The following is a 13,095-nucleotide window of genomic DNA, read 5'->3' as shown; positions in this document are numbered from 1 at the left end:
CACAGAGGTGAGACTGACTAGCCTGTAGTTCTGTGGCCCTTCCATTTTCCCCTTCTTGAAAATGGGGGTTATATTTCCCTTTTTTCAGTCATCGGGAACTTCACCTGACTGCCATGATTTTTCAAATATGATGGACTGTATCATCTTGTATCCAAATACTGTATTGTGAACTGAGATCTGTAACTCATTTTCCCTGTATATATTCTGGAAACATAAACCAAAGTTGTCACTTTTTTTGCTGACACCTGGACAGAAACCACTGCTTTCACATTTTAACTGATGCGCAGTCAAAGCACTCCATTTAAATTCTACATTAAATTCACATAGGAAAGGGAAGAAATTTGCATATGAAAATGACAGAGAACATTTTAAACACCTTGAGAAATTTGCAACAGTTTGCAACTGCGTGTCTGAAATGAAGTACATAAGAGTACTTGTCAAAGACAAGGAAAGAAGGCTTATTTCACTTTTAAAATAAGACACATAGTTTATCGTATTCATATAAAATATAAGCCAAAATATTTTAATGGTTTCAATAAACGATGAAAGGATATTCTGAGCAATCCCACCAGAAATTTCCAGATCTACACATATATCCAGCAGTGTCCAAGAGAGAAGGACACACATTCCGGCAACTGTTGACTTTGGCATATTTACAGGTGGTGGAACAAAACAACCCTGAAATCTGAATGTCTCCTACATAGCTGAGGGTAAGGAGTAGCCTGTCCTTAGACCCAGACAATACAAGCTTAGGCAAAGATGAGAATTGCTTGGGAAATCCCTCCCCCAGGTAAAGTAAAACCAATTTATTACTGATAGCTTGTTATTGCCTGTAACCTTGACTATGGCCAGTGAGAGCCTACAACAAGCTTACACCAGCTGGGAGGTGATTACTACACAACTTTGTGTCCAAGGCTTCCTTTCTTTTTTGCACTACTTTGTTTCTTTAAGAACAACATCTTCAGTTTGTTTCTAAAGTTACAGGAAAACATACATAAATGAGTGGAAATAGAAATTATTGGCATTGCTTAACAAAACAGTAATAAAACAGAGCTCCAGGCAATGTCTAATAAGCAGCAAATTTTAGCAAGTAGTGTAGTTAACCCTTGAAACAACATATATGAATTCAGTGGAAACACTCGCTTCAAAATACAGATTTCCCATTGCTATAGCTCAAAACAAGGGAATTTTCTTGTGTAACCTGGCAAACTGGAAGAATTTTTATCTAGTGGCATATTTCTGTGCAACCCTCACGTAAACAAGTAGCAGAATATAGCAGCTATTCTCTTATTGCTCAACTGGAGATAGCACTGTTAAAAGCTTTGAAGATTTCAGACAACAAAAGATTTATTTCTGCCCCAACATTTCTCTCTAATCATCAAAGCATTTGCACCAGCTTGGAAAGAACACGTTTTGCTGATGTTCTGTGAAGCACTCAGCAGTGTGTCATGTTACTGAAACTTCACGCAAACTTCAGTTACTGAACAATTTTTAACTAAAAAAAAAAAATCAGCTTTCAAACCCTAACTCTGGTATTTGTTTTGATAACCTTAAAGTCTGGTAAGCACTAACATGAAAGTCTAGTTTCTTTACCATCTAAACGTTCTCTATTTCCGTGTTTAACAGCCTCTCAACTAGCTGTACTTATTTTACTACACCTTGAAGCTGAGATTCCAAGAAAAGTTGTTAGGAGAAAATGTTAAGCGTCAATTCAGACTCCCAGAGGTTCATTCTTCTACTGTTTACATGTTCTGAAACTTAAGAAACCACAGTATAAAGAATATCTGCTCTTTAATATCCATAAGAAACTGAAAATATACCTGTATTTAATCTGCATTACTCAGTGGGTTTCCCTATGAAGTCACAGATTACATCAAGGGAACAACTTTGCAGATTGGTCAAGACCTCTGTCACATTTTAGTGGTTCAGTACCCATGATCTTTACCACCTTATATATCCTCAAACTTACTTGGCACGATGAACATGTTTTATGAATGTATTAGTTTTCCCCACAGTTTTCATACCCAGATGTATAGTTTTAAGGTACCTTTTGTGGTTTGCTGCCACCAGATGTCGAAGAGGAGCGCTCACAAAGATTATCTGGTCTATGTTTATGTACATCTTGTGCAGGCAAAGGCAGTTTCTCGCTTGGGGAAGCCAGACGGGGACTGGTCCTTAGATTTCGGGTGGTTCGATGTAAAACGTAGGGGCTAACCTTTCCACTGGTGATATCAGCAAACCCTGAAAAAGAAACAGCTTTATTAAAACCAGCCAAATAAGTTACACTTCCTCAAACAAATCACCTCTTTTTTTTTTTTTTCCACAAAAAGGCTAAAAAGAAGAGGAAACTAAACTTGTTCTATCGAAGAAAATGGATCAAAAAGATTGCTAAACAGATCTTGAGTACCCCAAACTGCATATGCAAGCCTTGGAAACTGTAGGCAAGGTGCATCAGTGATTCTGCAGCAAAGCTTTTCAAACAGTGTTTGGTCTTTTTATTCACAGGTACATTATTATCTAGAGACTAATTACATAAACATAGTGCTGTTATCAGAATTCACTCATCAGAACACAATATGGTGACATGACATGCTTGATTTTTCATACTTTTCTCTGCATAGAACTACAGTGTTATAGGTTATCTATTATATTCTCTATTTAGCCTAGAAGTCAAGCATTACCTGGCACATATATCCGCAGAACAGAAAATTATTCCAGAAAAACAATGCTGGTAAGAAAATGAAATGCCAATAATGTGCAGACTTGGAGGCGATTCAGTATCTCTGTGGCCTGACTTCAATGACTGCAACTGCATTTATTTTAAAGGGGTACTTAGCAGGTTGCTGAGCATATGTTACATTTTTCAAGCCCTGATTTGTGTAGTCTTCTCAGTCACTTTCTTTTACAGTGAACCTTTGCATGGAGTACCTAATTTCACTGCTTTCATAGTAGGAAGAAACTGAGTTCTCAAGAAGATGGCAATGTATTACTGCTGAGGGAAAGACAGTTTTGACTCTGAGAATTTTAATTGATTTATTGTATTGGAAATTAACACATCTTAAATTACTGATACTGGTATTGAAAGAAATAAAGGCACACAAAGAAGAAGACACTCAGCTTCCCTCCAGATACCTCTCCTCTCCAGTTTCTGGTCTCCAATCACCTTGCTACACACTACACCTTCAGTGAGGTGATGGAGAACAGGAGATGGGGGTCAGATCCTGCTCTTTGTTTTTAACCCAAGCACTCAGGGATAGAGTAACCTGCTGGCTGTAGTCCCTCTGAGGTTGTACCTTTTTCCTTAGAGCCCCCCTGCAGCCCTCACCACCAGCCACTAACTGGTCAGACCCTACCCATAGCTGTTAACCACCTCTGACTTCATCAGGAACTACACTGAAGGAACTGTGGGGCTATGGAGGGAGCAAACATGACTCCATCACAACACAGTACTCTAGCACTCCAGTCTTGCGGCCTTTAAGATTAGACTCACTCCACATCTATTCTCCTGTAAGTTCCAGCCAGTGGTTCAAATAATGCTGTTAAATGACTAGAGCAAGTCTTCCATCACAAGACTTAGTTGCTGTTACACAGTATATGCTTAGCCCCTCATACATGCATCAGGAGAATGGTAGTTATTAAACCAATATAAACGTATTATACTAGTCTAATACCACAGCTCCACAAACACTAACTTGGCACTAACTGGCACATCTCACATGAACTACTTTCACCTTCCGTCATTGTCACCAAAAATGTTTGCACAGTCACCTACTCACCCAGAGTAAAACTAATCCAGCAAACCAAAAGAGAAGAAAACCAACCCACTCTGCTCAGAGGATGTTTGCCTTTATAAAACATTATGAATACCTTTTTTCACTTCTGGAAGCCCATCTGGCTCACTGACAGTGCTCTTCTCACCTAGCAGATCTTGACAGACATCATCCTTCCTTTTTTTCTTGGATAAAGTCTCTGGCACAGGGGATCTTGGTTCTCCATTATCTTTCCTGTTGTCTTCGTGTCTCTGCCTTTTACTTGAAAGCTTAGTAGCATCTTCAGCTGCCCTCATCTCTTTGACAGACTGATTGCTCCCTGTCAGTGAGTTATCTGAATTCAGCAAAGGAGTGCTGACAAGATCACTTGTTGGCTGTTTCAGCTGAGCACTCAACAAACCGACTTGTGTTTTTAGCATCTCATTTTCTTCCTCTAGTTTATAATATTTAACAATTAGAGAACAGTATTTCTCCAAGTTCTCATTTGCTTCTCTGGTTTTCACTTCTGCAGATTCCTGTAATTCTTCCAGTTTTAATTTCATTTCCTCCATAACAGCATTCTCATCAGCACCTTTCAAAGCAAAATATCATTATAACTGACAGAAAAATGCATATATAAGAGCTTACAATGGAATGGTCACACATATCTTAATGAATTATACATGTTCAGTAACTGTGTCACTAGCAAAAAATAAGCAACAGTGTATAACAAAATCAGTGAAAAGACACAATGTATTTGCTAAATAGGGAGCAAACATGCACAATTTGCAAAGAACCTTTGACCAGTGAATGGGCAAACATTTTCCTGTCGTTTTGTAACTGCTGAACACTCGAGTTTGTGCCCTGAATTGAAATACTTACAATACAGTGCATCTCATGAGATGAGCCAAAATACAAAGAACAGAACATGAGAATCAGTGAGGAAAGCTGGAAAACTGGAAAAGAACTTGCACATGCACTCTGGTTATTAAGAAAAACGCTCCCCTTTTTCCTTAGTTCACTTTTAAACACAAATATGTAGTATTTAAAGTATTTATTCATAATCCAGTTGCCTCTGATACTTTAAGAGAAAGAGGATAAACTTTTTGACACGTTTGCAGTTGTACTTTATTATGCTAGTTAAGAAGCATGTTCTGCATTAAAGCTGCATATGCAAATGGATATTTTAGGGGAAAATAGAGTTTTATAAACTTAAGCTGCTAAGAAAGCATTAAGACGGAATCTAGATTTAGTTACCTTCTTTTGTACACTCTGTCATAGCTAGAGTTTTCTTGTTTAATAGTTCATCAAGTTCAACAAGTTGTTTCTGCAACATTTCCTTTTCCTGTTCCATCTGTTTACAGGATTTCATCCACAGCTGCACTTCACTGTGGGTAAATTCATCTTCTTTCTTCTGTTGAACTATAGTGTTATCAGCCTACAAAATAAGAAATGTAGTTATTACATCAGAAAGATAATTCTTCCATTTAAACATTAGAATGTAAAGTGGAAGCTCAACTGTTATGCAAGATAAGCCATAGAGCTTGGTTGTCACATATACTTCTTTGCTTGCTTCCTTACAACCTCATTATAGCAGGAAAAGAAAGTCCTTACTAGATAGCTCCATCCCTGGCAGTGTTCAAGGCCAGGCTGGACAGACCCTTGGTCGACACGGTTTAGGGTGAGGTGTTCCTGCCCATGGCAAGGCGTTGGAACTTGATCTTAAGGTCCTTTCCAACCCAAACCAGTTTGTGATTCTGTGGTTAACTTATCAGAAAAACAAGAATTCAAATACCAATAAGGGAGACTTACTGTCTTCAGGTATACCAACAGATTATGAATGCTCAGATTACTGATGTCAAGACTAGCAACTTACCTGTGAACTCTAAGGCAATAGTCCTTTTCCTACCTATTATCACTTCATTGATGTGACTTAACAAAGCATTAACAATTTCAAACTAATACTCCAAATCTTCAAGTGTGCTCTCCTAGTCCGAGTCTCATTTACTCTCCGTCCCTATTGCATCTTATTACCACAGAGGCAAGATCACCCAGGCCTGCTTTGCAGTCTCAACTCCGGCTCAGCAATACTGTTCTGAGAAGCAGCAGATCATTCCTTTCCACCCACTTCCACACTCCTGGGCTGCTCTGTGCTCATGTGGCCTGTTTGCAAAAACCATGCAGTGAGCACAGAGGAAGCCTTGTACGCTCTGCATTTACACTACCATGCGTAATGTTTTCTGTCACTAGCACAAATCCTATAGTCCTCTGTATCATTGGACTGCTGGTATTAAACAAACTAACCCCACAGTGGAGGGCCGGATGGAATAAAGAACTGATGAGCAAGATGAATGTATTGCAGCTCAGTGTTTACTTGCAAGTAAATTGAATGGACTATTTTTCTTTAAGAGTACATTTGGAGAGATACTCATTCCTGAAGTGAGAGTACAGAGATGGAGCCAGCAATGAAACACAGGCAGAAGCAGAACAAAACCAAACCAAATAGAAAAGGTAGATAATAAAAAATAAGGGAAACTTTACATAAATTCAGTAAAATAAAAAATAAGGGAAACTTTACATAAATTCAGTAACAGGGACAGTTAAACTTCTCTTGTTCTACTAGAAAGCAAACTAAGCACATCTAGAGCTGTTCCGAGCTACCAGATGTTCTTAGTATGTAGAACTCATATACTGTGATCACGGATAACAGTTGTCAGTTAGAAAATTACACTATTTAATAAACGTAATGAGAATTCTATTAAAATAGAACCGATAAATTCTCAAGAATCGAGAGCAATGTATCAAGACTAATGTTTAAGACTGATGATAAAAGATTCCACGCTCTAAGTAATACACAAACAGAAAATAGAGGCACTGCGAAGTCTCTTCGAGTGTATTTTAGTCACAATCCTGTTGCAGCATTCAGTGTAGACAGAATGCTGTATTGAATATCACATACACCAGCTGTAGGTGATCTCAGTTGTGGCACACATTGTTAATATTGATCTACAGTAGAAAAACTCTGCAATGTTTCCTCCATGCTCTGTAGTCTTATTAATGAAACAAAGGCAGTATCAAAGTCAAGCCAAAGCTCTGGAGCACTGGTTCCCAATCCTATTTTATTTAACTACATGGTGCCATGGGTCTCATGTATTTGGCCATGCTTACGTATCTTTTTCTTACCTTAGTTTTTAGGAGTTCTTCTAATGTTTGTTTAGCTTCTTTAAGGGAATTATTCAGCTCTTCTTTATTTGACTTCAAATGCTCAATTTCCAATTTCTGAGAGCTGATAAAGTGCTCCAGCGAATTCATCTTATCTTGACAGGCCTCAATTTCAGCTTCATTCTAGAGAAAGAAAATGTGCCTAATTACTATGATACCAAAAGGGACACTGACTTGAAATTTAAAGATACACTTAGGAGCATATCACAGCCCACAGGAATTCCACAGCAAATCTGCTCGGTGTGTTTTGAGGAGTTTAAAACTGAAAGAACAATTTGTCTCCAGTATATATTTTGAATACCAGAATCTTGCCTTTAAGAAGTCTATTATTAGAGAGCCCTTGAATTTTACTAAAACTTGCTTTTAAATTTACTTTATATTCACAAGAATGAAAATTATTAAGAAATAATCATAGTAAATTGTTTGCCTGCGTCCTACTGGCCTCAAGCAGATAGTTCTAGACAGATACTTCAGCAGAAAAGATGAAGGGTCTTTGTAGACAGCATGGCTGACAAACGCATTTCCAACAAATGTGCCCTTATATCCTGAAGGTGTTAAATCTTTCTTCCCCATTGCTATCAAAACAACCATTTCCTGGACTAAAATATGCTGTTGCTTTATAGATAAATTCCATATACACTTAACACAGAATCCTGAGGTAAATTCACCTTTCACTGCTTGCTATATGGAAAAAGGTTAATTCAACATTTACTGGTTTCCAAGGTAAGTATATTGAGTTTGGCAATACTGTTAGCAAAGGCAATTTCTTTTGTAATAGGATCAGCAAAATTTTGTAAAGTATGTAGAATTAAAAACTCACAGCACCATTCTTCCCATTTTCTGATTTACCTTTTGGTTTGCTTCTGTCAGAGCATCCTGATGTTCCTTCTCTGCTTGAAGTAATCTGGTTTTGTATTCTGATATTTCTCTCCTCATTTCACTTTCTTTTTCTTGCAGTTCTTTCTGGACCATGCTCAATCTCTTAGTCAGCTCATTTTTTTCTGACATAGCTTGATGCAGCTGAATCTGTGAACAGTAATAACACATCCTTTAGTATTTAGAATTTCCTTAATGGAGAAAGAGTTAACCCATTAAACTATTTGACTTTACACCTGAAACACCTCTGAATTTCCAAACCCAACCTGGTAAAGAAAAAAGTATTTAATAGTGGCTAAACACACTGGGATTAAAGAATGAAACATCTGAATGCAAAAGGCAAACCAGAAGGCAAAGGAGGGTCTTCTAAAAACAAACGTTATGATCTGCAGGGCATGGCCAGAGCAAGTTTGCCAACACTTAAATCAAGCAGCAGTGCCAAAATCAAGGCTTAACCTCTCTAAACACTGGTCCCTCTGAGAGTGACTTGGGAGGTTAAGGGTCACTTTCCTCACCCTCTTTTAAGATGACAAAACTTTCTAAGCATTTTCATTTTGACCCACTTTTATAACTGCACTCTCTGGAGCAGTTGGCCTGTATTTCCATACAGGTTGTCTGAAAGATGCTGACATATCCTTTCTTTTCCCACCCAAATTCCTTACCACAACAACAGAATCAAGCCTGATTGTAATACTTTATAAATACTGTTAATAGGTCAGAAGACCATTTAAGCTGATTTAAACACAAAATATTGTTCATAAATTCTGTCTCAGAAGAGAATATTTAAGATTCAGAAGCAAGAACTTCCATTAACACAGCTCCCTTGACCAACCTCTATACATTTACTGTACTTGAGCATCTGGCCTTGAACTCAGAAATACTACACATGGAGTAACTAACTTTGCTCTTTTCTGAATGTTCTTGAATAAGTTGTATTTCTTCAGCAAGCTTGTCTCTTTCTGTGGTAAATTCTTCCTGTAGTTTGGCAACCTTCTGTTCAGCATCATTTAGCTTGACTCGCAGCTCACTATGACTTCCCATCAGTTCATTTACCTGGAATGAAATTTTTCACAGTTATTTTTAATTACATGTGTCATGACCTCTAAAGAAGTTTCTTATATACAACAAAGCAGATTTTAAGATGAGTTATTTTGTTCCCATAGCTGCTGTACCTCCAAGCAGCAGTCACAACTGCCTAATGCTGCTTTCACATGTTAAGTGCCCAACTGTTGTTTCGCTTTCCTTTTCCTTTGAGAGCTCCCAAAGTACTTTTTCTTGATATAAAAGCTCACATATCCAATGCTAATTTGTTTTTTTCTCTTTATCTTCTAAAGGAAAGAGGAAACTACCCTGCATTATTTGATTACTTAAACTTCTACGCCTCCTTTCAAGCAACTTTCCCATTCACCCTACACAAATAACCCTAAAACAATATCATGCTTTCCAGCTCTGTAACTTCAATGCAAACTCAGGATTCCATTGAAAGCTTTTTAAAAATAGGATGCTTACTGTAAAAGTTAAAAGTTATTATAAGGTATAATTTATTAAGGAAGTGCTAATCTCAGAGGACACTTTATCCTCACTCCTCAAAAGGGAACTCTGTGCTAAAGGAAGTGGTATTACCTTTACACATAAAGTGCTCTTTTCACAACGAGTAGATTCCAGTTCTTTCTCAAGGTTCTTATAGGACACTTTTAGAACGTTCAGGATAGCCGGAAAGGTTTCATTCTCAGGAAAATGTTGCTCCTTCAATTTCAACTCAGCAACCAAATTCAGCAGCCTCTCTTTTTCCTGTTGCCAATGTGCATGCTCTTGATGCATGCGTGTCAGCTGTAAAGACAGCTCCTCTGTTTCTTTCACCTCCTTTTCAAGATCACTGTTTTCCTGCGCCTTTTCACTGAGCTTTTGTTTACAAAGTGTTAATTCTTGAACAAGCTCTTCCCTCATTTGATCCAATCTGATATTTTCGGTTTTTAATTCCTGACATTCCTGTAACAGTATTGTTTTATCTTGCTCAAGATGAGCCACCTGGTTAATCAAGACTTGCTCTTTTGCTCTAGCACCTCCTTCCTCCTCTAATTTCTCACTCATCTCTTTGAGCTCAGATTTCAGCAATGCCACAGCATTTTCAAACTCTTCCTTGACTTGCAGCTTTTCTTCCTCCTTTTCTTCTAACAGTTTTGCTGTATTCAATTTCTCAGCCTCTAGTTCAAGGATTCTTTCTTGCTTTGCTTTTAAATCTGTAGCCAAACATTCTTTTTGTGAGGTGAGGACATCGATTTGTACGTTCAAACATTTCAGCTTTTCAGTCATCTCTTCCATCTCCACTGTTCCCGTTTCTGCCTCTGCTTTTGCAGTCTCCAACTGAATAATTGCATCTTCTAGATTTTTCTCTGACATCTCCAGTTCTCTTTCAAGCCTCTCAATTTTATCCAGAAGACAGTCAGCTTTCCGTTCACTTTCTTTCAGCTTTTGAGCTATGTGGAGCTTTTTCTTCTCGTCCAATTCAATTTTGACTTTCAGCTTCTCAATTCCATGTCTCATTTGGTCTACTTCTTTCTGTGCTGAGCTGAGTCGATCAGCAAGTTCGCCCTTCTCCATTAACAAGCCTTCCAAAGATCTGGAAAACCTTGAATTTTCCATTTCTGATGAACTTAATTTACTCTGTGTTATTTCCAGCTCTCTTACAATCAGCTCTTTCTCCTTCTTCAAATCTGCTGCTTCATTTTGGAGTTTTTCCTTCTCTAAGGTGAAAGACATGACATCATTTTCCAAACTTTGCAGCTTCTGCAGAAGATGCTCTTTTTCATTTGCTAACTGATTTACATCAGATTTTGCAGTCTCAAGCAGGTTTGTTTGTGTCCTCACTTCACCCTCTAACCTTCTAATGAATTCAGCAGAAGCCACCTTAGCTGACTCCAGCTCTTTTAATTTCTCTTGTAGCTTCTGGCACTTCTGATCCAGTTCCTTTTGATTTTCAGTCAAAATACTCAGTTCTTGATTAATATGGTTTCTCTCAGCTGTGACTGAAACAAGTTGCTCTTGGAAGCTAGCAATAGTTTTCAGGTTAACTTCCATCTCCTTTTCTAATCGCTGACATTTTGCCTGAAGCATTTCAGTATCATGCTCTGTGAACAAAATATGGTTCTTAATATTACCTTGCTCAGATTTAGGACTCCTCTGTTCATTTTCAGCTTCAAGAAACTGGTCAGGACAATCCCTCTTGGTCAATTCTACATCATCCAATGTGTCTGCTGTATTAGGGAATCTAACTTTATATACCTGTAGCTCAGAATTTATGTTCTCAGGTTCGTTTTCTACTGTAAGAGAGAACTGCTGGTTATTGACAGAAACCGATTCCAGTATTTCCTTTTTGCCACAGTTTTCTTCCTTGACAACTACGGCAGCTTCTTCCAGTTCTGCAAAAGCTGAGCTCTTTGGAGCTATTTGTGGATTCTGAAAGTTCGGCTCCGAGTTTAATTGCTCAACTTTCATTAGAAAATCAACATGTTTATGGCTTTCTTCCATCTTATAGATCCGCTTCAAATATTCCGCAGTCTGTTGTTTTGCCTCCTCCTGAAGCATTTCAGTGGTTATTTGATTTTCAGAGGAATACCCTGCACTCAAACACAACCTATTATTGGATACTGATAATGCACTGGCATGGTCTGAAGGGCTACTTATTTTTCCTGACATATTTCTACCCTCATGTTCTCCAGAACTCTCAGTGTAATTTTCCATTAGTCTTGCTTCAGTGGCCTCAGTTGCATTTTCACACACAGAGGTACTTCCTACAGCCATTTTCTCAATGGGGATTAGTTTACACCTTTTGTTTTTCAGTGCCGAGTTTTCAGTAGGCACTCCCAATCGATAAGGAGTACTGGTTTCTTGGGCAGTCATCTGCAAGGGTAAGAATCAATCCATTAAAAAAGGCAAAAGGAAAAGAAAACATATAGGAATAAAAGAAGGCGAGCTTTAAAAGTTTTCTTAAACTAGTAAAGCTCTTGCTCTTATGTACAGTAAATAAATAGCATTCTCTACTTCAGAATCTGCTTTCTTATGGAAAGAGTTTATACTTGTTTCTACATCCATACAACTTTGGTCAAAAGGTTTTAAAGATACTGAGTGAGACGTTTCAGCCAAATTTACTGAAAGACTAAGTGCAAAGGCATCACATACCTCCATAGTCTGGGAAAACAAAGTGAAAAATTATGAGTATTGCTAATGGGGGAAAGTTTTACTGCTCACCTTCCATTAGGCACCAGAGAATCTTCAAGGAACACAAGCCCAAATCCTAAAAAACCAAACAAACCCAAATCCCTTTTCCAAATTGCCACTGTCTCTCAGAGCTGGGCTTGCATTCGGTGCCACCTCATGCTCTCATTGGAAGCAGTAAGAATGAGCAACTTCAAAACTTGAGAACTCCAAAAAAGAACTAGGCCTGAAGGCAGCACCTGAATGATCTGTACTGAGGGCTTCATCATTAAAAACCTCCAGCTAGGTGTGGTAAGGAGCAGTATTTCTTTCTTCAAGGGTCTATGTATCCATCCCCAGAGACAATCAAGGCCAGGCTGGATGTGGTTCCAGGCAACCTGATCTAGATGGCCCTGCTCATTGCAGGGGTGTTGGACTAGATGCCCTTTGAAGGTCCCTTCCAACCCAAACTATTCCACGATTCTATGATCAGTGTGGATGCTCTGTGTGAACTGCAAGCAACACACAGATTTTCTCCTGTGCAAGGAGCAGCTGCTCAGTGTTCCACAGCTGACCAAAATGTAGAGCTTCAGGATGCTCTGACTGGGAGAACAGTGTTAAACTTCCATTTTGATTTGGCACTGGAGGCCACTTGCACAGGACTTACTGGTCCAAAACGGACTTCTCAAAAGCAGAAAATATACTTGTTAAATTTATTTTTAAGGGGAATTAGTCTAATACACTGTATACAAGAATTAAGCTGGTTTTCTTCCATTCCGAGTGAAGTTTTGATTCTGCCAGTCCTTACAAGCAAAACCTAGGTCACTGGTTGCATACCATCTACAGCGCCACAAAAAAAGAGCCAACTCCCACATTCCTTGGTCCCTTCGGTTATTTTGAAGGAAATGAGGCTGAAATGAAAATTAACTGTTCCAATACCAGCTCGTTCTGTTCTGCTGTTGCTGGTACTGAAAGGAATTAGAGGTGTGGAAGCAGCCTACCTCTGTTTGCCGACACAAACACAAGATTGCTTGTCCCATGAAGGGACACGGTA

The 13,095-nt window shown here is 38.5% G+C and overlaps 1 protein-coding gene across 3 annotated transcripts in view; it reads right to left on the bottom strand.

Moving 5' to 3' along the window:
- The window catches only part of CENPF (centromere protein F), a 47,290-nt gene that overhangs the window by 5,979 nt on the left and 28,216 nt on the right, over positions 1-13,095 (bottom strand). For 2 of the 3 annotated variants that reach the window (XM_065679419.1, XM_065679420.1), the window contains exons 13-19: positions 9,471-11,747; positions 8,748-8,900; positions 7,821-7,997; positions 6,933-7,094; positions 5,007-5,187; positions 3,868-4,341; positions 2,048-2,241 (exon numbers count right to left, since the gene is read on the bottom strand). In XM_065679419.1, the coding sequence (XP_065535491.1) occupies positions 2,048-2,241; positions 3,868-4,341; positions 5,007-5,187; positions 6,933-7,094; positions 7,821-7,997; positions 8,748-8,900; positions 9,471-11,747 (3,618 nt within the window). The remainder of the gene's footprint in view (positions 1-2,047; positions 2,242-3,867; positions 4,342-5,006; positions 5,188-6,932; positions 7,095-7,820; positions 7,998-8,747; positions 8,901-9,470; positions 11,748-13,095) is intronic. The other variant, XM_065679421.1, reaches the window with a different exon arrangement.

Source organism: Lathamus discolor, chromosome 5 (assembly GCF_037157495.1).
Source record: "Lathamus discolor isolate bLatDis1 chromosome 5, bLatDis1.hap1, whole genome shotgun sequence".
In the NCBI taxonomy this organism is placed as follows: domain Eukaryota; kingdom Metazoa; phylum Chordata; class Aves; order Psittaciformes; family Psittacidae; genus Lathamus; species Lathamus discolor.
Note: the sequence above shows the minus strand (reverse complement) of the source record. Positions and strands in the feature narration are given on the sequence as shown.